Below are 24501 nucleotides of genomic sequence, written 5' to 3'. Positions count from 1 at the left end.
TTCCACCATTTTGCACGGTTTCCTTAAATTTTTTCCTTTGTTTTTCTTCGGTTCTTTTTCCTTTTTCTTTTTGCTTCCTTTTTCCATTTGTTTTCTTGGTTTCTTTCTCTTTTTTTTGTTTCTTTCTCTGATTTTCTTTGATTTTTTTATTTGAAAAAACAGGCCTACCATTTTTGTATGTAATATACATTTTTAGACATCAAAAACTTTTTTATGTATGTTTCACTTTTTAAAATACATGATTAACATTTTTATAAAATATAAGTGTTGATGTCTACTTTTTTTTCATAAATGTTGTACATTTTTATACATGTTTAAAATTTTACAAATATATGATTAAGTTTTATTTGAAAGTACATTCTTAACATTTTTTCTGAATACATGTTCAAAATTTTCAAATACACGCAAGAAGATTTTTCGTATGGTAAAATCAATTATTTTCGAACTATACGGAACTTTTATACATTTTACAAATATTTATTAAAATTTCGCAAATAAAATTTTCAAGCTCATGAACAATTTTTAAGATTTAATGTACAATTTTTTAATACATAAACATTTTTTGAAATGCACAAAATAATTACGTTGTGTAAACATTTTTTTAAATGTAATGTACATTTGTTTTCAAAACGTATTACTTTTTTATGTGTCACAAACACTTTCTGTGCACACGTTTAGCATTTTTAAAATGAATGATTAACATTTTTTCCAAATTTTATCTATAGTGTTTTTTGTAGTATGTATACTAAAAATACTTTGAAATATTTTAAAATAAAAAAATTATAGAAAAAATGAAAAGAAAAATGTGAAGAAAAAATGTAATGAAAAGACGAAAAAATACGGGTTACATCAGCATGGTGTGGCACATGCTTACTGGGCTGGACCAGTATCGGCTCCCTGCAGGCGAGCGTGCCTAGGACTCGCTGCGAGCGGCACATTGACACAGGGCTGTAGAATTAGACAGCGATATGGGCGCAAGATATTACCTGAAACATGAAAGGGCTACCTCTTAAATCGTAAAAACCACCGTTTCACGACAAGCCGAAAGAACCAACAAATATGTACCTCTTCAACTTAACTTTGTTAAATACTAGCCCGCGCAAAGAGCGGGCAACTTTGCTAGTTGATGAAAAGGTAAACATGCTTTACAAGAGATTTTGTACAGATCCAGTCAATCAGAATCTTCACTGATCCAACATGTTCCATCTATAAATTTCAAAAATTACTGTCATCTCTTGATCATAGGGGCCCTTAAAAGAATGGTTAGTTGATCTTAGTCTGTTTGCTAGTATTTGGGAAAAACTTATCTCCAAATTGGATTTATCTTTTCGTCTATAAATTTTGTTTTCACTATGCTCCTATGATCCTCTCCCATTTATTGTTAGCATGTATTCCCTCTGTAAAGAAATATAAGAGCGTTTAGGTTACTACCCTCCGTCTCAAAATTCTTGTTTTAGATTTGTCTAAATACGAATGTATCAAGTCATGTTTTAGTATTAGATACATCCGTATCTAGACTAATCTAAGACAAGAATTTTGGGACGGAGGGAGTATTTTACTGATCTAAACGCTCTTATATTTCTATACGGAGGGAGTAAATCACTGCATCAGACCATTCTAACCAGCTGTGTTCCAGTCAGAAATTTTACCACGGCTGTACAATTGATTACTAGTCATCTTCATAAGCCTTAATCCCTTTCTTTCCAGTCAGTGGCATCGGCCAACCGTTCACAATGAACTGAACATATGCCTTTTGCCAAAGGAAGGCTTTATTACAACCACCCACACCACAATATAACTTCCAGAAGTAAAATAACATTGCCAAAAAAAAAAGGAAAACTCTGCAGACGATTTTAACACAAGAAGAATACCATCCTGCTTCTTAGCTGCTGAGGGACCTATGCTCTAATGAATCCAAGGGAAAGTAACGCAAAAGCTTGCCCAAATGTACGGGCCACCAATCAACAGAGCTGAGTTCCAATACACAGAATCCACAGCAGAAACTCATTGTCGAGCAAAACACTGAATCGGCAATGGAAGGCGTTGAGGCAGCAGACTTGCATGAGAACTGGAGCTCGCAGGTGGTGGATCTCGACAACACCCTGCCCCGTCACTGATGTGGTAGAGAGTCAAGGCTCTGCTCCAGATCAATCTATTCACACGGCTTTGGCAAGCAGACCTCGCCCAGTGGAAGAGCCCCAGTTTTATACTGCAGACTCCAGGTTCTGTACAGAGCTCCCGATTGCCTGGAATAGACCACCATCAGGCTTTACTGGCACCCGTAAAAATTGACATGTCACAACCAACAACAGCGAGAAGAGCATTACACATTTCTCCTGCTAAACATGTGGAAGGATCAGAAGGCAGCAGCTAGAGCTAATCGACCAGTATACGGCGCTTCACTTCCTCTCCCGCATCTTCAGGAGTCGACCCCAGCTCTTCTTCCTCTGCATAAGACCAAGAGTTTTGTACAACAGATCAGCAAACATTTCAATCTATTATTTCCTTCAGTTACCCTTCCGAATCAACGCATCAACTAAAACTCACAGCCTTGTGCAGGAAAAAGAACAAACGGAAAACCACTAGTTATAGATACGTACAACAAAAATGCAATGATCCATATTATAGAGTATCCGTCTATTCCCTCTAAAGAAATATAAGAGCATTTAGATCACTGAAATAGCGATATAAATGCTCTTATATTTCTTTACGGAGGGAGTAATTAATAAGTAATCTACATGATGGTAGAGCATAACTCATATAAGGCCACAGAGCTCACAAATGACATAGGAAGATACACCAAACAATATTGCAAAAAGCATGCGCGAACGAAACCATAAGTAACAAAGACAAGCGTAGAACTGCTGAGCCTTTGGGAGTTTCATACCTCTAGTTTTGTGTAATGTGACTTCCCGGATATGAGAAATCATATCGGCATCCTCCCCTTTGCACCTCTCAACCAGACTTGGACAGTCCCAAATGTAGAGTTCCTTCAAGGCGGTAAGGTTCCTTATGCTTTTAGGCAAAGTTGTCAGCTTGGGGCAACAGTTGATGTTAAATTCTTGCAGGGAAATGAGCTGTCCCAGCCATTCCGGCAATATCTCCAGGCCTTTGCACTCCTGAAGCCATAGTTCTCTGAGAGTGGTAAGATTCTTCATGCTTTCTGGCAAATATGTTACTACTGGACAATCTCGGATGCTAATTTTTTCTAGACAAGTAAGGTGCCCAAACCATTCTGGCAGCAACTGCAGGTCCTTCAATGACCACAAATACAGTACTCTTAGAGAGGTGAAGGATCGAATGGCCTCCGGCAAGGCCCTCAGGCCGCTGCAGGACTGAACTTCAAATATCTCAAGGGTGGGCAGGTGATGAAGACTATTCCACTTGTCTTGCGAAAAATTGCAGCTTAGTATTGTGAGAGAAAAAGGAAGAGTGGAAGAGGAAATGCTCCCAAATCCGCCTTGTGGCAATACCTCATCACTGTTTTTTAAGAACCACAACATACATCTTGGGGGATATGGCAGAAACTTCAATTTTGGGCAGTCTATTAAATCCACTCTATGCAAATTTGGGATTAAAAACTCTTCATTTTCTTCACCTGACCTTGTTGTCCACCATTCCACCAAATTCCCCATTGACTTCAACTGTATCCTTCTTAATTTCGTACACATTTTGTCCTCACGATAGAATTCCCTGCCAATTTTTCTGATGTTGGGAATGTTCTGCATAAATAGACTTCTTAAATTTGGCAGCTGCCCAAATGGAGGAAGAGTATCACATGTTCCTAAATCAGAAAGCCTGAGGTAGGTGATACAAGGGAGGTAAGAGGAGATTTGAGACATCCAGTCAGGGAAGTCCTTGCTCATATACCCATTTAGCATAAATTGTTCAAGAGTTCGAGGAGGTACGAGCTTCTCCAGCACAGATCTATCCTCCTCTCCTTGGTTCCCCCAGCCAAGCATTAGACAGCGAAGATCCGATTTATCACGCAGCTTGGTTCTCCCTGCATCTTCTGGATTCCTAACATTCTGAAGCTGTACAACATGCAACTCACGACAACTCAATTGTGCAAGCTCCACTATACTGCTAAATCCTTTATTTTCTATCTGGTGTACAGTATGAACAGCTAACCCCAAATTTCGATCCCTTTTAATGTTTTGAACCTTGTCAAACACTCGAGGTCGTGCTGACGTGACCTCAAGTTGAGTGAGACTAGTGATGTTACTGATGCTATCCGGCAAGACACGGAGAGATGAAGCAGAAGAGATGTCCAATGATTGAAGCTCAAGGTCGCCTAATGAGGATGGGAGCTGTTGGAGCCTCATACAGTATGACAGATTGAGATGCCTCAACTTTATCAACTTGCAGAATGACACAGGCAGTAGTTGCAGCTTACTACAACTTGTTAGGTTCAAAGTGCCAAGCTCAGAAAGGTTACCAAAGCATCCAGGGAGTTCACTAAGGCCATGGCAGTCTGAAAGATCTAGGTCTTTCAAATGAATAAGCTGGCAAAATGATTCTGGGAGCACCGAAACCTTGTAGCAATCAGAAAGGTTCAAGAACACAAGCTTTTGGAGGTTTCCAAAATCTTTTGGCAGGTTTTCTAGTTCATGACAATTTGATAGGTTTAGATGCTCTAAAGACTCAAGTCTAACATTGTCAGGTAGTTTGGTCAGCTTGGAACAACCTGACAAGTTTAGGAATATGAGTTTTGGAAGGCTACCAAATTTATCAGGGAGATTTTGAATGGCATTGCATTCTGACATGTCGAGGTGTCGTAAGCATGTCAGCTCACAAATGGATTCAGGCAATCCCTGGAGCATGGAACACCCCAGTAAGTTGAGGAAAGAAAGTTTAGTGAGCTTCCCCAAGGACACAGGTAGCTTATTAAGGCTGATATTACCAGATAGGTCCAAATAACAAAGTTTGTGTAGGCTAGAGATATTGCCAGGCAAGGTTTCCAGTGAGCATTTGGATAAAATTAGAGTTTGCATGTATTGAAGTGTGTGGAAATACTTTGGAAGGGATGTAATTGGCAAGGACGTGGCATCGAGGTACCTAAGTAGCTTCGATTGATGAATGGAAGATGGCAGCACTACGTTACTTAGCTCGAAGTTGCTTGGAGTAGATTGCCCTCTAACTGAAGGCCCATTTAAGTCCAAGACACGTATGTGCTTGGATCGAGAAAATGCCGTTCGAGGAAGTTGCTGTTTTTTTGAATCCCTACAATGAAGGGATCTAACTTTAGCAGGCAAATCTCTAAAAACCATGGATTGATTCTGGTAGTTGATCAGTTGTGCATGTCGGCAATAGCGAGCTCTGTTCCAAGTCCTTGGTTCAGGAGAACTAGCATCCAGAACAAGAAATTCATCTGCAGCAATTATTGATGCAAGATCATGCACCAAATCATGCATGGTGAGCTCCCGAGGAGCTTTGGCATGCATTGAGCCTGGACTAACCTGCAGAGGTAACTACTATCAAAATAGTGTTGTAGGATAAAATGTACAATCAATAGAAAATATTAGGTAGAGTTACAAAGTGACGGCCAATTGATTGGGGTTTAATATTTTATTGACTGTCATAGATATACTAATTTTCCACGGTAGTATATTATTAAGATGGTAGCATTGACATCATTAGCACATAAGTTAATTTTAACAGCATTATAAAAAATATCAAGCATTCTTAGTACTCCTACCAATTGATGATACAAGACCCTTTGAACTTTTTTCTTAGAATGAAAAATAGTACAACCGAGTAAAGAGAAGACAAAACAGTTATGTCTACTCCAATCAATATAATATGCACAATTAATTCCTAGGTCCAGGTTGTCCATCTATTAGTATAAATTTTGCTGGTGGAAAATACTAACTCCTGTAAATGCGAATAAAGCTCAAATAAATAGAAGTATAATCAAATTGGCCAAGTGGAAAGTAGTTTTTATAACATGAAATTCGAGATTTAGAATGTCGCTAACAAAATTTCAATTACATATCTCGAATGAAATGTAAAATGCAAGGAAAAAACTTCAGCTGGAATAGGGTATAATCCATGCAAAGCCGATTCCTAGCCATGGAGTGCATATTACTGTCACATATAGTTATGTTTATTTCATTTATAGTGGGCACACACACACACACACACACAGAGAGAGAGAGAGAGAGAGAGTTTAGTACTTACTGAGGATGACCATGAAATCTGAAGAAAAGACATCCCGAGAAGGTAGTTGATACACCTTTCACCATCATCCTCAGCACGAATGTATCCAAGAGCGACCCACTGTTGGATTAGACGATCACTGTCCACAATGAAGCCATTAGGGAAGGCCACCATATATGTGAAGCACATTTTGAATTCCAGCTTCATGTAGTAATAGCTCAGCATGAGGCATTCTAATGTGTCCTTTTGGTCTCTTGAACCCAACTTAATTTTTGTATCTCTAATATCTTCCCATGCCTTGATTGTCCTTAACTCGGACATCACTTCCCCAAGAGCATTCGCCACAAGTGGTAATCCCCCACACTTTGCTGCAATTTGCCTTCCAATATCTTCCAAGCCACTTTGGTCATCATCAGGCTCAAATACCCTTTGTTTCATTACATCCCAGCAGTTATCAGTTGATAAAATATCCAACTTGATTTGGTAAGACTCTGGCACGGGGAGAATTACCCTCCGATTTGCCAAAATACCGGTGCTCATTTTTGCCACTATACTTTGGTTACGGGTGGTAACTATAATCCTGCTACCCTTGCAGCCATATTGTAACATCCGCTTCAACTCTTCCAGTTTATTTCCATCTTCTTCCCAGAGATCATCCAGAACAATCAAGTATCTTTTGGTAGCAAGTTCATTTCTCAAACTATCATGTAGAAACTGCAAAGTACAATTATCAAGATTGATACTGCTATTTATTCTTTTCAGGATGGCACTGCCAATTTGGTGCAAATCAAAATGCTTAGACACATGAACCCAGACTTGGACGTCGAAGACATTGACCCTCTTATCTGCCAAAATTGATTCTGCCAATGTTGACTTCCCTATACCACCAAGCCCAACAATTGGAACGACAGAGATATCCTCATTTGCTTCACTTCTCAACAGCACACTGATTATTTTCTCCATGTCGGCTTCCCTACCCACTATTCCAGTTTTCATGCTGGCTGCAAAAGTTTCTTTGTTTCTGCTCCCTTCTGCCAGTGGCCTAGTGGCCCTCCGGTTTTCATGACCCACAAGATTGAGTACCCGGTGGCCCTCCTTTTCAATTTTGTCTACTTTCTCCCTCACGCTCTTCATATGGTGGGCCATGGTCATCCGTTGGAGGAGTTGATTATTCCGGGAAAAGAATAACTTGATCTGTAGAAAAAACATGAAGCAACCAATCATTCATTGTTTTTTCATACCAAGTTTCATACTTACAATTCACACAACAAAATGTATTGCATTCATCTCTAGGAAGTTAACAAGAAAAACGACAGAAAGGGGATTTTTGGCCCCCATCCTCACCTGTGACTCAAATCTCTATCAACCACCTTATGGGAACGTGTAAGTTTCCTTACTTTGGGTAAATACGGAATACATGCCAATATGCAGACCATGGTATTTAGGGTGAGCGTTGTGTGTGAACATAGCAACCAGTCAATGCAACATTGAATTGATTAGAAATGTTATTTTTCTGCCTCTCAACATGCGTGAGCCAAAAAACAAAGAAAGCTAATTTTAAAAACACAAGATGTAAGTGATTTACTATTTCAGTTATTAAAAATTAGAGGACAAAAAGTTTTGAAAAGTTTATTTTCAAACTATTAATTTTAAAAATTAATTTTTTCAAAAGAGGGATTTTAATTAGACTATGAAATTGATATTTTTTGTAAATTTTGAATATCAAATTACTGGTACTTCAATATTAATATTCAGAATTTCAAGTTACAGGATGGATCTTTACTACCTCAAGATTCCTTGTGGGTTAGAACCTCTGATTTGAAGAAGCTACAACAACACCACACTTGTTGGACATCAGGGTGCGGGTGGAGAAAAAGGGGGCGGGGTGCTGGTGCATAGGTTTTGCTTATATATGGCTGGTGTGTAGGATAGTGGGCTTTTGCGAACTTTTGGGCCAAATGAATCATCGACATTTGCTTATTAAGTTGGTCTACGATATTATCATAGATGGGTACTTAAAAACCATCAGTGATATGTATTTCGGAAAATTCTGTCAGTGACGTCTAGTTATCACAGACGGGTATTAAAAAAGCCGTCATTGATGCAAATTTCCACAATACCCGTCGGTGATGAGAGTTATCACATCCGTTTCTGGTGAACTGTCGGTAGCCTTTGGCATTCAGTTAATTCAGTTATTTGGTAAATATAGTTTTGCTACAATGGTAAATACGGTATGGAACAAGCATATGGTTTGGTTTCAGTAAATATGAAAATATTTCGGTATCGGTAAATACCACACTAACCAAAGTTGACATGAATTTTAGTATGACTCATCCAACTACACATCACACAATTATAAGCGACAAATCAACATGCGAAAAATTGAGTAACTAACATCAATTTCACAGTTCAATACAACTATACTAGTCTCCAGTAGGCACCAGCAGGCTAGGCAGCCAGCATGAGCGTGCATTGAGGCATTGAGCAAGGACCAATTTACAAATTGTGCACAGGTTTTCTACGGTTTCTAACCAATGTTACTGATCCTTTGGTGGTTATATTAGTTTAACAACCATACCTATAACCACAAACCAGACTAACCGGCCATCTGGTTATGGCCTGGTTCGGTAACTGAATGCCAAGACCTACGGGCGCCAGTGATAAGATGATACGTAGTGTTGGCAGTACTGAGATGTAATAGTTAAGTTGTAGAAAGGTTGGAATGTAAGATAGGCATGTATATACCTAGACTGGAGAGATGAAAGAAACAGAGTTTTCCAGAAAAATCCTCTTCTCTCTCTTGTTCCTGACCTTGCTCTGCCCCAATCTCCCAAATCAACAACATGGTATCAGAGCATGACGAGGATCTGTGCAGGAGTCTCGCGGATTGATAGCGGGGGGCTGCTGGAAGGCTGCGGTGGAGGTGTTGGGGCCGGATTTGCTGTGGTGGAGAGCCAGATCGGGACTGGTTGGCTGCGGCAAGCAGGGCGGCCGGCGGTGGCTGTGGTGGAGCAGGGTGCCCGGCAGCAACCTTGAGTGGTGTAGGTGGTGGCCCTGGGCGGAGACAAGATTGGGGACAGATTCAAATCAAAGTTCAAGGTGAGGGCTTGGAGGACTTGTTGCAGGTATGGCTGGCAATGGTAGTGCTCCAGCGGCAGTTACTGCTGGTGAGCTTGCTGCTGTATTGCAGGCAATGGACGAAAAGTATAGTGCTCTATTGGAAGCAATCAGCAAACAAGCCACCCGCTCAAAATCAGATGTTGAGATGAAGGAAGAAATACACCCTCTGCAGATGCCACATGTAAAGTTAGAGGGTCCAGAGAGCTATGTCAGCTGGGCTGAGCATGCTGAAACCATCTTAGTTTCAAGCAAATTGGAAGGGTACATTCTTGGGACAGTAGAGAAACCTGAGGAAGGAGGTTCAAAAGAAGGCCAAAAATGGAGGATGACCAATGCACTGGTTAGGGCGTGGCTGTTGAGCTCAGTCTCATCTCAAATTGCAAAACAAGTGGAGAGGATTAAGGATGCCTCGGAAATTTGGAGGCTCCTGAAGGGAACATATTCAGGAGTGGGAAATGAGATGTTAGCATGTAAGATTCAGAAGGAATTGCAGGAGCTGAGCCAAGGAGAAAGGACTGTTGTGGAGTATGTGTCGGAACTAAAAAGATTGTGGAGTGACCTTGACTACTACGATCCTGTTGAGATGGAATGTGGTAAGTGTGCTGAGGAATATAATAAGTGGACTGAGAGGAGACGTGTGAGGCACTTCTTAAATGGCCTTCATCCCAGGTTTGAGAATCGAAGAGCAGCGCTTTATGGAAGTGGGAAGCTGCCAAGTCTTGAGCATGCAATTTCTGCAATTGTAAGTGAAGAAACGCGGTTGAAACTGGAGGCAGTGGGTTCAGTTGGACAGGGCGTGTCACAAAAACGCTCAGCATTTCTCGCTACGGAGCAGAGAGTTGAAATAAGCCCTCATGAAAAAAAGTGCTTTGAGTGTGGCCAACCGGGACACCTAAAGGTAGCATGTCCACAGTTGACTGGGGGAGGCCGTGGTAGAGGCCAGGATTGGCGTGGTAGAGGTCGTGGTCGTTTTTCTAATGCACGCGGTGGTGGCCGTGGAAGAGGTGTGTATCCATCAGGAAGGGCGAACACATGCACTGTCGTTGAGATGACTGCAGATGAGTTAGAGAAGTGGCATCAATTTTTCAAGAATTTGAGTCTTGGAGACGGACGGTCTTCAGAGGCACATGCACCATCTTCATCAGCAAACTTCTCTGGTAACCTCTCTTATACCGTAGGTTGTGGTGATAATTTTGCAGCAATTGCACAATGGTTAATTGACTCTGGTGCCTCTAGACATATGACTGGCTCCAATAGGGAGCTCTATAATTATGTTTCTGATCAGCAGAAGGGAACTGTAAAATTAGCTGATGGTTCTACTCAAGTGGTTGTCGGGTCCGGAATGGTCAAGTGCAGCCCAAATATGTCTCTTTCTGATGTATTGCATGTTCCTGCATTTCCAATTAATCTTTTGTCAATAAGTTGCATCACTAAGGAACTGAATTGTGTTGCTATATTCTTTCCCACGTGGTGTATGTTCCAGGAACTTGGGACTGGAAGAAAGATTGGGATGGGGAGCATGCGTGATGGACTATATTACTTAGACAGTAATATCCCCCCTATGGTGGCTGCTACTGTACCTACCTCTGCACTAGAAGAACTTCTACTTCAACACCGCCGGTTGGGACATCTATCTTTTGCCATGTTGGGTCAGTTATATCCTAGTTTGTACTAGGTCAGCAAGGAGAAATTGGTATGTGATGCATGTCAGTTTGGAAAGCAAACTAGAAGTTCTTACTTGTCGTCCGATAATAGAAGTAATGTACCCCTACAAACTATTCATTCTGATGTGTGGGGTCCTAGTGGAGTGGTATCTTTAAATGGATATCGCTACTTCGTCACATTTATTGATTGTTGCACTAGAATGACTTGGGTCTATGTTTTGCGAAACAAAAGTGATGTGTTCGAATGCTTTAAAGACTTCCATAATTTAATTAGAACTCAGTATAATGCATGTGTGAAGACACTTCGTACTGATAATGGTACCGAGTATGCGAATATTGAATTTGATGGTTATCTATCGAATTATGGAATTATACATCAAACCACTTGTCCTGGGACGTCTGAACAGAATGGCCTAGCAGAGAGGAAAAATAGGCACCTTCTAGAAATTGCAAGGTGTATACTGTTTGCTATGAATGTTCCTAAATTTTTGTAGAGTGAAGCAGTGATGACTGCAGCATATTTGATGAATAGGATGCCATCCAGGGTACTTGACTACAAGACGCCAATTGAGTGTCTCACAGGGAAAACTACATATGTGGTTCCCCCAAAGGTATTTGGGTGTACATGTTTTGTAAAGGACTATAGACCTTCAGTTAGTAAGCTTGATCCTAAGGCATTAAAGTGCATATTTGTTGGCTATTCTGGTAAGCAGAAGGGTTATAAATGCTGGTGTCCATCTGAAAGGAGGATGTTTGTGAGTATGGATGTGGTGTTTAGAGAGCATGAACCATTTTATGGGGAACCAACTGATTTAACTGATGTATTCCCTGATTTGTTCTCTAATGACATCTCTGACGCAGAATGTGCGGCAGGGGGAGAGAGGGAGGAGAAAGACAATAATGGAGCATATCAAGAGGTGATAATTGGAGTGATACCGGCTGAAGACACTAACACATCGGAAATCGAGCAAATACAGAGACAGGAGGGGCCACAAGATACACTACAGAGAGATTCACGGTGGCCAAAACCAAATGAAGAACAACATCCTCAAGTGTACACACGAAGGCATCAGACCGAGGAGAAGCATGCTCGAGAGGAAGAAATCATCCCTTCGGGACATGATCATGAAGCCCAAGGACAGGCTGACCCACATGACTCAGCTTCACACCCTTCAGCTTCACATGATGGTACATCCTCTTCATATGACGATCTAGATGTTCCAATTGCCCTTAGAAAGAAAACTCGCAATGCTGTTGGGAAGTTACCCTCAAAATTGTCCCAATATATTGTCTCTAACCATGTTTCATACTCGTTGGTGGGTTCTAAGTATAGATCATTTATAGCTGCTTTAGACTCCACAGTTCCTGTACCTCGTGATTGGCAAGAGGCGAAGAAAGATTCGAGGTGGAGAGCAGCAATGTTGGAAGAAATGCGAGCACTTGATAAAAACAATACTTGGGTTCTTACCACAATTCCAGCGGGAAAGAAAATTGTGGGCTGCAAGTGGGTGTTCACTGTGAAGCAAACACCTGAGGGGAAGGTAGAGAGATACAAGGCCAGGTTAGTGGCGAAAGGATATAGCCAGACTTATGGGGTGGATTATGATGAAACATTTGCTCCAGTAGCAAAAATGAATACCATCAGAACAATGATATCAATAGCTGCAAACCACAGGTGGAAATTATTTCAAATGGATATTAAATTCCTCCATGGAGACTTGCAGGAAGAGGTTTATATGGAAATTCCTCCAGGGTTTAATAGTGATGAGACAGAAGGTAAAGTGTGTAAACTGAAGAAATCCCTTTATGGCCTCAAACAGTCACCAAGAGCATGGTTTGGAAGGTTACGCAAGGAGATGTGTTCCCTAGGATATCGACAGAGCAATGCAGACCACACTCTTTTCTTTAGGCACCTTAATAATAAGATTACTATACTCGCTGTCTATGTTGATGATATTGTGATTACAGGAAATGATGATGAAGAGATAAGGTGACTAAAGAAGACTTTAGCAAGATCATTTGATGTTAAAGACCTGGGGTATTTGCATTACTTTCTCGGAATTGAAATTGCTTATGGGGCCAAAGGTATTTATCTGTCACAGCGAAAATATGTTCTTGACTTGCTTGCTGAAACTGGAATGCTCGAGTGCAAACCAGCTAATACACCAATTGAACAAAATCATAGGATTGTAGCAGACTTTGGTGATCCTGTAGATAAGGGAGGATACCAACGATTAGTTGGGCGCCTAATCTATTTGTCACACACAAGGCCAGACATTGCATATGCAGTTAGCATAGTGAGCAGATATATGCATGACCCTAGGTCTGGTCATTTAAATGCAGCAAATAGGATTCTGCGGTATCTTAAAGGTTGTCCTGGGAAAGGCATCTTGTTCTCAAACCATGGACATCTGAAGATAGAAGGCTACACGATGCTGATTGGGCGGGGTGCTTGGACGATAGAAGGTCCACTTCAGGCTACTGTATGTTTCTAGGTGGTAATCTGGTTAGTTGGAGGAGTAAAAAACAGAGCGTAGTGGCACGGTCTACAGCAGAAGCAGAGTTTAGGGCAATGGCCTCAGGTTTATGTGAGTTAATGTGGCTTAAATTCTTGCTAGCTGAACTCAGGTTATATGAAGCTGCACCTCTTCGACTATATTGTGATAGTCAGGCCACTATCAACTTGATAAACAATCCTGTTCACCATGATAGAACAAAGCATGTGGGAATTGATAGACACTTTATCAAAGAAAAACTAGATGAGGGGACACTTCAGGTTGGGTTTGTCAAAACTGTAGACCAGCTTGCCGATGTATTAACAAAAGGGGTCAATGTAGCAGTGTTTGAAAAATTATGTAACAAGATGGGGCTCATAGATATATTTGCCCCATCTCGAGGGGGAGTGTTGGCAGTACTGAGATGTAATAGTTAAGTTGTAGAAGGGTTGGAATGTAAGATAGGCATGTATATACCTAGACTGGAGAGATGAAAGAAACAGAGTTTTCCAGAAAAATCCTCTTCTCTCTCTCTCTCGTTCCTGACCTTGCTCTGCCCCAATCTCCCAAATCAACAACACGTAGTGGTGCAGTCTGTGTTTGTGGTTGTGCGCAATGAGTTGGAGACACACTGGGCGAGAGGTAATGACGAACGAGGTGGCAAGAAAGACACATAGGCATGGTGTGCTTTTTTTTTTTGAGCTGGAGGCATGGTGCACTTGGTGAAAGCTAAGAGAAGAAAACAGTCGTGCGGTGCCATTGGATAGTGCTCGTTACTGTGGAGGCGGAAATTTGACACAATTTTTGTCCTCGAATTTATTTATTTTCCTTGAAGCCGACGGGAGTTTTTCATATGCAGAACTTTTTATACAAATACAACAGAAGGTCACTTTTGTTACAAAAAGAGTTACAAAATTACGAATTTTTCGTAATTACTAAATTATTTTTCCCATATCAGGTGCGGTGGCACCCAAGAAGCAAGAGGTATTTCCCTTGTTACCGGTCCATATTAATAAATGAAAATCATTGTAGCTAGAGGAAAACATTCAAACAAAATGATACAAAGTTAATTCGAAATTGTAGGATGAGATATATGTCAAGAAGTTAATCTTTAATCTAAAACGAGATGTATACGAGGGCAGAGAAGTACCTTCGATTGGGTTTTCCCGACGAGCTCGTTGGCATCCAAATCGTCCAGCACGTCCTCAACGTCATAGGCGACGGACTTAAATTTAGTGAGCCACCGCCCAACTGCTTCTCCATCTTCTTCTCCTCGGCGCAGCTTATTGTCGGCATCACGCATCACAGCCTCCAGATCTTTCATCTTCTCCTCCAGACCTTCCACTTCGTCTCGGAAGCCCCACAACAGAGCGATCTCGTCATTGACGAGTTCGCCGAGCTTGATGGCGACTCGATTCCCCACGGCACTCGCAATCATCGCCCCAGCCTCGGCCATGGCCTCACACAAAGCCCTTGTTGCTTTCTGCAACGAGAATATCGTTGTGTTTGAGAGAGCGCAGCAGAGAGCAGTCCTAAAGGCAAACTGTTCATGCTCTGTACGGACTTTGTAGATGTTCTCGGGGTGATTCAGTTTGCAAATATATACCACTTCGTTTCTGAGAGTGAAGCTTTTGCGTTGATACCTTGAGTGTATTGTGGTTAAGCTCCTCTTAGAATAAACCCCAAAGTCAAACCGCACAGATTCCTAGAGTGTTGCAACGTGTAAGACTCAGCCTTTGAGGAAAGGAATAAAGTTGAGCACTCGATGGCTTGTGACATGGTGCGTGATGGGCCTCGCTGTAAAGGGAAAAAGTGTAAAGAAATGAAACCTGTGAGATAATCGTGTGGCAATGACTGTCCAGAACATATATAGCGCTATGCACAGATCCATGTAGAAGAACTTTGTTTTATGTTTTTTATTGAATTAATTGCACGAAACATGACTTTAAGTCTTTTGGCAAAAACCACCACCTCTATGTATACTTTTTTGCTTAAACCACTGATCGGCGGATTACGGCATTTTAGTGAAAGATCCAACAAGTGGGTCCACTCGTCACGAGCCACCTGGCAAAAAAACGCGTGCGTGAGTTAACGCTTTCTTCGTCCCTCTCCTCTCTTTCCCTTTTGTCTAAAACATCATCAACATGCTCTAAACTACCGATTTGTTGTTTACTCACAAAAAAATATGGTAGCTATGATGTTTGCCGTCAAAATTTTGTAAAGGTGTGTTTTCCCGAGCCCTCAGTGTGGTTAAGTTGTGCAATCCGTGTGGCCACCCGTCAACGACGAATCCGGCCGGCCACACGGAATCACCGCTCTGGAGTTTGCCCCAGCGAGCGAGTGAACCGGCATTGAATCACTGCTCTGGAGTTCGCCCCAGCGAGCACAGCCTTCAGCCACGAGCACCACGAGGGAGTTACGTACCTGATCATCACGCGGAATCAAACTCGTTTTTACGAGTGCTTGTAATTACTAGAAAAAACCTGGGCGTCCGAGGGAGCATTAGATGCGCCTATCTCTGATAAGAGGGGTACTTTAGTATGTCCACGAAGCGCTCTGGCTTGCAAGAAATAATGCACGGGACGGCAAGCGAATTGAAGAAGCAGAGAAGATTGCGCGAAGGGTGTTTCATCTCATGGGCGAGTGGCAGGGCATCCATGGTCGTACAAGCAAGCAGACCCAGCAGGCGGTGAAGGAAAGGTGGCAGCCCCCGGAGGAAGGCTGGGTGAAAGTTAATGTCGATGGCGCTACGTCGAAGGGGAGTGACAGTGGGGGAGCCGGGATGATTTTTAGAAACCATGAAGGTGCTTACTTGGGCGGAGCGTGCCATGTCATCCCACCGGGGAGTGACCCAGCGAGGGTAGAGCTCCTCGCATGCAAAAGAGCAGCCCAGCTTGCGAATGACCTGAATATTGCTAGGATCCACATCGAGATGGACTGCAAAGAGATCGTATGCAAACTTCAAAATACGGAGAAGGATCTTTCACCGTTGGGGCCGATCGTGGAGGACGTCAAGCAAGTGCTGGCTGCTAGGGTAAGTTGGAAAGTCTCTTGGGCGCGTCGTGAGGCCAATACTGCGGCTCATTCTCTAGCTAGAGAAGCAGTGTCAAATAAATTATGTAAGGTGTGGCTGTATGTGCCCCCAGATTTCATTTTGCATATTGTCTCACACGAGATCCCTGAGTGGGAGGGTTAAATAAAGACTGTGATGAGTTTAAAAAAAAAAAGTATGTCCACGAAGCACCCCATGCTTCTGTTTCGCAGGATGTGCTACTTTTGTACCCACTCCATCTCTCTGTTTCGTCCTCTTCTCAAACCCCAGCGGCATGCACTTCTCGAGCTCCGCCTCGACGTCTGTGCCCTTATGCAAGTTATGCAGGTGGCCGGGAGGAATGTCTCGTTCCCGAGGATGGCAAACATGACGACGCTGCCCGCTTACGAAAGCCACTCTAGCAATCTCTCCTTGAGCTCACCCTGCGGTGGCTCTGGCATGTTCGGGCCGTTGACTGGCCGAGTTGGGCAATGAGGTAGATGATGTTGGGGCCTTCCATCTCGATTCTTGAAGCACATCTTGATCACAATGGCGGGACTGGCCTCGAACCTAGCAGGGACGCCGAACATGCATGACTCACTTGGAAGCTGGTGAATTCATAGGTTATTTCGTCAGCCTGGTGGCAAGGGAGGACGACGGCGGGAATATCGCCCCCACAAGGATGGTGTTTGACGTCACGGATCACTGTGACATGACATCCCGGAACTCGCTGATGTGGTCATTGCGCTGGAGGAGTTCAACTTTATATCTCCGGCAACGGCGCGCCAGACGAGTCAACACTCCTCGGTGTTCTTTAGATAAATGAGGATCGGCAGCTACAAGAGGACATGGGTGTACATATGTACAGCCATTAATTTTGATAGGAAGGCGTAAAGTAGGTAGATAAAATATATATAAATTCAAAGTAGTTAAGAATTTCATAAAATTTTAAACTCTGTACGCCCATTTTGAAAAATCTAACTCCGTCACTGCCGCCGCAACTACGCGCAAGTGGTTGACAAGCTAGGTCGGAGCTGCAGGTTGGACAGCATGCTCCGCCTGATTGAGGGGATGCCTTTTGACTCTAGCGTCTTGGTGTGCACAGTGGGAAGCTCACAGAGTTGGAAGAATGGACAAGGGAGGCTACGTGCTGATGTTGGGCAATACATGGCAAAAAAAAGGCTAAGTTTGTGCAACCGAGGATATACGAGGCTGGGTGAGGTAGGAGGTCAGGTGCAGCTGGGTGGAGTTCAGGAGCGAGGTGCACCGTGCCACATCACCAAACCCGCCAGTCAAAACCACTCTAATCATGGTTAGGGGTTGATTCACATGGTTTTGGGAAAGACCAGGAGGTGAAATACCCGGTTTTAGACCTCAGGGGCTAATCTGGCTGGTAGGTTTTAGACTTCTTTCCAGTACCTCCACTCTGATCGTGACTGAGCATGCAAGCACTTGTCAGGGATCTGAACATGAAGAATTGTCCAGTTGGTATTCAGTTGCCTGTTCACCAGCCGGCATTAAGGCGAAAGCAGCCACGTTGACACATTGTCCAAGGTGACATTATAGGTAAAGTTGTTCAAATTATTGAGCATCCGACAACATTGATCGTCCAAGGAGAGAGTGACATTAAGGACTCCGACAACATTTTCTCTCACTAGCTAAATATGGTTGAGCTGACATTCAAAGGGAAAAATTAAACAAGAAATTATTGGTGATTCCCAATTTCAAATTTAAACATTCAAACGATTAAACCTTCAGAAAAGTTGATTTTCAAACTTTGAATTCTTAAATACCAAAGTAGGAAGACTAAATTCTGAAAACAATCTTTTCACGGATTTCAAATATTGAGTTATATTGATACTTCAATATTGAAGAAACTTTGATGTTACGAATTCAAGATTTTGTTCTTTCACTACTTTTAAAATTTGAATCTTGTGTTTGCCTGCTAAATTCCTATGTACGCTTAGTTTGAAATTATGAATAAACGAACTCAACGACTTGCAGATCACAGGGAATGTGTTAGCGACCACTATGGGAATTAAAAACAGGGAGCCGTGTGTACTTTATGAAGGCAGCAAAAAGATAACAGGGTTGTGGGAGTGGCGACATTGGGTAGTGCTCATTATTACTCTTGCTTATAATAAACGGAATTGGGTAGTGCTCATTATTACTCTTGCCCTTATTAATAAACAGAGTTCAAAGTAGCTAAAGAGAAATATACAAACCAAATGATACAAAGTTATACCGAAATATTGGGATGCGATGCATTTGTGAGTTAATCTGAAACTAAAATGAAATGTCAAAGAGCACAGAGAATTACGTGTGAGTACCTTTGATTGGGTCTTCTTGATGAGCTCATTGGCGCCAACTCGTCCAGTACATCCTGAACCTTGTAGGCGACGGAGTTGAATTTAGTGATCCAGCACCACTTCTCCATCTCTTTCTCCATGGCGTAACCTATCATCTGCATCATGCATTATGGCCTTCAAATCTTTGATTTTCTCCTCCAAGCCTTCCACTTCATCCTGGAACCCCTACAGCAGAGCGATCTCCTCGTTCACAAAATCGCCAAGCTTGCTGGCAAGATGTTTCCCTTGCAGCATTTGCAATCATCCCCCTGACCTCCGCCTTTGTTAGCAGCAAGCTCTCGTTGCTCCCTCCGACAATGATATTATTGTTTTTGTGTGCAGAATGCCTGTGGGTGGACCAGGGGCTATCCAGTTTGCAAATATGTACCACCCCATTTCTTAGGTTGAAACCTTTTGCACTGATACTCGGAGTGTAGTGTGGTTCAGCTCTAAGAATAAATCTTAAGACATTATAGCACAGGTGCTTGGAGTGCTGTGGCTGGCAAGTCTCAGCCTTTGAGCAAGGAACAAAGTTGAGCTACCGCTGGATTGTAGCATGGTCTTGTGATGGCCGCTCTGTAAAGGGAAAACAAAACTGCAAAGAAATGATACACCATTCGGTGTAGCTCTCCCAAGTCTCTGTCCTTCAAAAAAGAGAACATTGTAGTTAAACAGTGCAAATACTGAACATACAGGAATTTCCTGAAAAGAAAAATGACAGTTTACAATGGAAAGAGTTTAGCCATGTGTTGGTGGTGGAATTGCTTCGAGAAATGCCGGTGGTAGTGCACCTCCAACTGACCCCAAATTGATTTGAGACCAAATCACGGGCCCAATTTGCATGAAACAGAGATTGATTGATCGAAATTCTGTCACTTCGGGGCTACCAATCCAAATCCCAATCAAGCCGGAAGACGAAGGTGAGAGGGGTTCGGGCGAATACCTCATCCACGGACTCCGCGCCATCTGCTCCGGCAACCATATGCCGCACACCGCCGGCGCCGCTGCACAATTGGTCCCCAGCTGGGGCCACGGTCCCAGGTCCCGCACACCGGCCGCAGCAATCCCCGCCTGGGTGCATCCGCCGGCTCACTCCCTTCGGGAGAAATAAGTGCTGGTGCGCAGCGGAGCGGCAGATTTGGATAGGAACACAGCCTTTTCTGTTTTTTTTACTCTCTCTTTCTTTTTCATTGAGGTTGTTCTCTGTTTTTTCCTCTCTTTTTTTGAACTAACTCTGTTTTTTTACTACTTTTTTTATTGAAAAAACTCTGTTTTTTACTCTCTCTCTCCCATGAATTGTTGTGCAGAAACCGCTCTCCAGCCCAAAGCTAGCAAACTGCTACTGCTACTAGGGTTTTCCCCCTAATAGTGGTTCCTGTCATTACTAGCACGGGCCGGGCCGTTTTGCCAGCTCTGTTCCAGCCCATAAAAGTAAAGGAAGATCTCTACCCACGATCCAAACAAGAAGCGCAGGGCATCGACAGGGGAGATTTGGCTGGAAGGATGACTCATATTCGTCATATATAGACGTGATGTTTGTCAGACGAGAGGAGCACACCGCAGATGGAGGCTTGCATGCTCTCCGTGCAGGGCAGTGCGGAATCACCAATACTAGAAAGGCTTTTGCCCCGCTTTACACGGCAGATCAAAGATAAAACAAGATTACAAGAGTGCCCACACTCCAGCAAGACACACCCAAAGCTACTAACTAGAATAGAGATCACATCTCCATGAGAAACCATCAGACGTCGATGCAACACACACGCACACGCACACGCACATGCACACACCGAAGAGGTCCCCCTGCCCTCTTGCTCTGGACCATGCACACCGATCCTGCCCGCAGACAACGAGGATTGAGATCGATGCCTCTAATGTCACGTGTAAATTAAAGAGTAGGAAGCTGTCTGGGCCGCCAAAAGCCAGAGTCGAAAGAGCTTTGAGATAGGATCTGAGCTCGCTCGCTAATGTGGAAGAGACGCAACCGGGGGGCACCTACGCTCCACGACGACGTCCCCAAGAGGGTGACGACGCATAAGCAGCCATTGTCGAGACTGAGGACACGGTCAGGGTTTTCAACCGGAGGCTTGGCGCGAGAAGAGTTACCACAACGACGCTCCCAAGATGGACACGATACCCACAAGCATCGCTGATGTCGGTGCCAAAGCGTTGGACTTACGCCCGAAGACACTCTCATACCACATCATAGTACAATGGGCCAAGTCTGCCGCCACCAAAGCAGGCCTCCACACCACGATCTGGACGATTCCCCCGCCAAAGCAACGCCGCTGCCAGGATCCCCACCGCCTTGCTCCTCGCTACCCATACAGCCAAGGAGAAACATGACCACCGCCGCAACACGCTCGCTGAAGAGCCGACCGTGTAGTCCACGTTTCATGGGCGCCGCCCTGGTACCCCAGATCTCATCGCCTGCAAGCCCTGCCTAGCCATCGGTCACCGCCCACTAAGGAAACAAGACGGAGGGGATCTCCTTTCAGCCCCTGGACGACCCCACACTTCTCCTTGTGTTGCTTCCGTTGACCACGACCCACAGCCATGGTCCCGAGCCTCATATTGGCTGAAACACCTGCGGGGCCAGATTTGCCAAGACCGCTGATACCAAGGTGCTGGGTGATAGGAGAAATTTTTTTGCGGAAATTTAAGCATGTGTTTTATAAGAAACATAATAGTGGTTAAGGGATAGTTAGTGTTTGTTCATCTTTAATCTTCTACCATTGGCGAGTTTTGCCTTGCTCCAGCGAGGGAGGGGTGATGACGGCGGCGTGCCTTCGGCTCACTTCAGTGCTTGTAGTCATCGCTAGGTGGTCTACGGATCTGGATGTAATTTTTATTATTTCTGATGTTCGTTGTACTACTGTGATTGATGATGAATAGATTGGAAGTTTCCTGGCAAAAAAAATCATCTGCCATTGGATTGAGAAAATATATGTGGTGTGTGGCTGAGATTGCTTGGATTCCAGGGTAGCGCTAGTTTTTATAAGGGTGGTGATATCCAGTTACCGAAAACATTATGTGCAATCTTGAAAACAACTTTATGTGCAAATTCAGTCTATCAACCAGTGCAACCATAACCATTCCTTGTGGCGAAACTAGCCCACCTGAGTTCAAGTCCTGAATTTATTTCATGTGTGGTCACATTTTTCTGTATTTATTTCAAGCTTTTCGACTATACGCGTTTAGTGGAAGCAGACATTTCTGTAGACTACGAGAGTACTTATGGTGACTTCGTCAATTCATAGATACGTAGATAAACAATATGCCCCCTTATCTGTATTCTAGTTTCACTCATAACTTGGCGTGAAGTTCCCACGACTACAAATCCACATACTCCCTCTGGTACCGATGTTAGGACCCAACAAAAAATGCCTCGACATTAGTAGGAATTACTAGCACTGTCATCATGTAGTTAATTTATACTAAATTATCCAAATAATACTAATTATTCCAACACATGCATCATTGCAACAATTGTTTTGTGTTTCAGTCTCATGATTATTTTTAACAAATCTTTGATAGAGTCGGCACCAGATTGACATGCCTATACAAAGGTCACCTACTCACCTGCTCAAAATGAAAATATTGCAGCTCGCTCAAAGTCACTTCACGTAATTCTCATATTTTCAGGGGTAAAAGTAATCTCAAACTATCCATCCTTATTTCTACTCCTGACTCGCGGATCCGAGACACTGCACCTTTGTTTTCCATTTCAGCTACAACCAATCGACATCTATCATATATTGTGTTTCCTAGTGCTTCCCAATGCAAACAAGATCTCCCGTCTCCAACTCTTCCTAGCTAAAACAAGGAGAGGCTGGTGGGTGGATTGGCTGCCAGCTAGAACCAATTGACATCTATCATATATTGTGTTTTCTTGGTGCTTCCCATTCCAAACAGGATCTCCTGTCTCCAACTCTTCCTAGCTAGGATTTCTCTGTATGTTTATCTCGGGTCTAATATATGAGTGTAATGGTTCAACGAGTGCTAAGACAAATGGGATGTGTGAAGAACAGACTAGAGGCATGTGAAGTGGATATATTGAATTAAGCTACTAATCAATGTGCTTAAACAAGAAGAGGCTGGTGGGTGCGTTGGTTACCCAACGACCGGTTCTCACATATGAGTCATAATTAACTTATGTACTTCCTCTGGTCCTTTTTACTCTGTATATAAGATTTGTCTGAATACAAAACTTGTTAAGTTTTACCAACACTGATGAAACTATTCTTTTCATGGAACATGACATGGCTAAGGCACGTAATATGAAACTTATCTTATGTCTATTCGAACAATTGTCTGGCTTAAAGATCAATTTCCATAAGAGCGAGGTGTTTTGTTTTGGGAAAGCCAAAGACGAGGAACATACTTACAGACAATTGTTTGGATGCGAATTAGGTGCGTTACCATTCAGTTACTTGGGTATTCCGAGCGTTACCATTCAGTTACTTGGGTATTCCGATTCATCACCGTAAATTATCTAATAAAGAATGGAAATGTATTGAAGAACGAATTGAAAAAAAAAACTCAGCTGCTGGAAGGGCAAGTTGATGTCATATGGGGGTCGATTAGTTCTGATCAACTCAGTACTAACTAGCATGCCAATGTTTTTACTTTCGTTCTTCGAAATTCCGAAAGGAGTCCGAAAGCGACTTGATTTATTTAGATCTCGATTCTTTTGGCAGTCTGATGAGGCCAAGAGGAAATACCATCTCGCGTGATGGGATATCCTTTGTTGACCTAAAGACCAAGGGGGTCTCGGTATTGAGAACTTGAAAATTAAGAATAAATGTCTAATGAGCAAATGGTTGTACATGTTAGGAACAGAGCCGGAGGGCATGTGGTCTCAAATCCTGCGCAATAAGTATTTGCACTCGAAAACGCTAGCCCAGACTACCATCAGACCAACTGATTCACCGTTCTGGAAGGGACTTATGAGAACGAAGGATCTGTTCTTTCGTAGGGTCAAATTCTTGGTTGGCAACGGGATGTCAACAAGATTTTGGGAGGATACATGGTTAGGAGAGACACCTTTGGCCTTACAATATCCTACCCTTTACAATATTGTGCAACGTAAGGAAGATTACGTAGGTATCGTCCTTCAAACTATTCCCTTGAATATCCAGTTCAGACGTACGTTAGTGGGTGCGAGATGGACAGCCTGGATGCACTTGGTTCGAAAATTGATTGAACTTCGACTCTCCGACGTGCCGGACTCTACACAATGAAAGTTAACTAAAAATGGGGTATTTACGGTGAAATCCTTTTATACGGATTTGATTAATTCTGGCCCCCTCTCAAGGTCACTTCATATATGGAAGGTTAAGGTTCCTTTGCGGATTAAAATTTTCATGTGGTTTGTCCACAAGCAAGTAATACTCACAAAGGACAATTTACTTAAGAGGCGATGGGTAGGCAACTCGCGGTGTTGTTTTTGTGCTCAAGATGAGACAATACAACATTTATTCATTGAATGCCCACTTGCCAAGTTACTCTGGAGAACGATTCATATAGCTTTTAATATTAATCCCCCAGTAGATATTGTGTCCTTGTTTGGGACGTGGTTAGCTGGGGTTGAACAGATCACGGCAGCTCATATTTCGATTAGAATATGTGCGTTACTATGGGCTATATGGAACCGCAGAAATGATATGATTTTTAACAGACAA

The 24501-nt window shown here is 42.9% G+C and overlaps 2 protein-coding genes across 6 annotated transcripts; one reads left to right on the top strand and one right to left on the bottom strand.

Annotated features, from left to right (window-relative positions):
- Positions 1 to 1682: 1682 nt before the first annotated feature.
- LOC125545966 (disease resistance protein RGA2-like) lies at positions 1683 to 19981 on the bottom strand. Of its 5 annotated transcripts, none has more exons than XM_048710033.1 (6): positions 18800 to 19981; positions 14589 to 15235; positions 6181 to 7353; positions 2888 to 5459; positions 2328 to 2447; positions 1683 to 2246 (listed from the first exon to the last, which is right to left on the bottom strand). In XM_048710033.1, exons 2-5 carry the CDS (start codon positions 14892 to 14894, stop codon positions 2377 to 2379), a joined length of 4122 nt encoding a protein of 1373 aa, XP_048565990.1. In that variant the 5' UTR covers positions 14895 to 15235; positions 18800 to 19981; the 3' UTR covers positions 1683 to 2246; positions 2328 to 2376. The 5 variants fall into 5 exon arrangements, with proteins under 5 accessions (XP_048565990.1, XP_048565991.1, XP_048565993.1 ...); XM_048710034.1 differs by having other exon boundaries at positions 1683 to 2447; positions 14589 to 14921; positions 15082 to 15235; XM_048710036.1 differs by having other exon boundaries at positions 1683 to 2447; positions 18800 to 19461; positions 19761 to 19981.
- Positions 7910 to 12637, top strand: LOC125545967. The gene is made up of 2 exons (XM_048710038.1): positions 7910 to 10436; positions 10763 to 12637. The coding sequence occupies exons 1-2, from the start codon at positions 9287 to 9289 to the stop codon at positions 10804 to 10806; spliced, it is 1194 nt and encodes a 397-aa protein (XP_048565995.1). The 5' UTR covers positions 7910 to 9286; the 3' UTR covers positions 10807 to 12637.
- Positions 19982 to 24501: the final 4520 nt, after the last annotated feature.

This window comes from Triticum urartu, chromosome 3 (assembly GCF_003073215.2).
Source record: "Triticum urartu cultivar G1812 chromosome 3, Tu2.1, whole genome shotgun sequence".
NCBI classification, from domain to species: Eukaryota; Viridiplantae; Streptophyta; class Magnoliopsida; order Poales; family Poaceae; genus Triticum; species Triticum urartu.
This window is presented reverse-complemented; position numbering and strand designations above follow the sequence as displayed.

Excerpts from the sequence above, each read along its gene's own strand:
- LOC125545967 (XM_048710038.1), top strand. The coding sequence starts at position 9,287 with ATGGCTGGCAATGGTAGTGCTCCAGCGGCAGTTACTGCTGGTGAGCTT. Across the intron at positions 10,437-10,762 it reads TTCATCAGCAAACTTCTCTG|GAACTTGGGACTGGAAGAAA; the intron begins GTAACCTCTCTT and ends TGTATGTTCCAG.
- LOC125545966 (XM_048710033.1), bottom strand. The coding sequence starts at position 14,894 with ATGGCCGAGGCTGGGGCGATGATTGCGAGTGCCGTGGGGAATCGAGTC. Across the intron at positions 5,460-6,180 it reads AGATTTCATGGTCATCCTCA|GTTAGTCCAGGCTCAATGCA; the intron begins GTAAGTACTAAA and ends TTACCTCTGCAG. Across the intron at positions 2,448-2,887 it reads CACATTACACAAAACTAGAG|AGGAAGAAGAGCTGGGGTCG; the intron begins GTATGAAACTCC and ends GGTCTTATGCAG.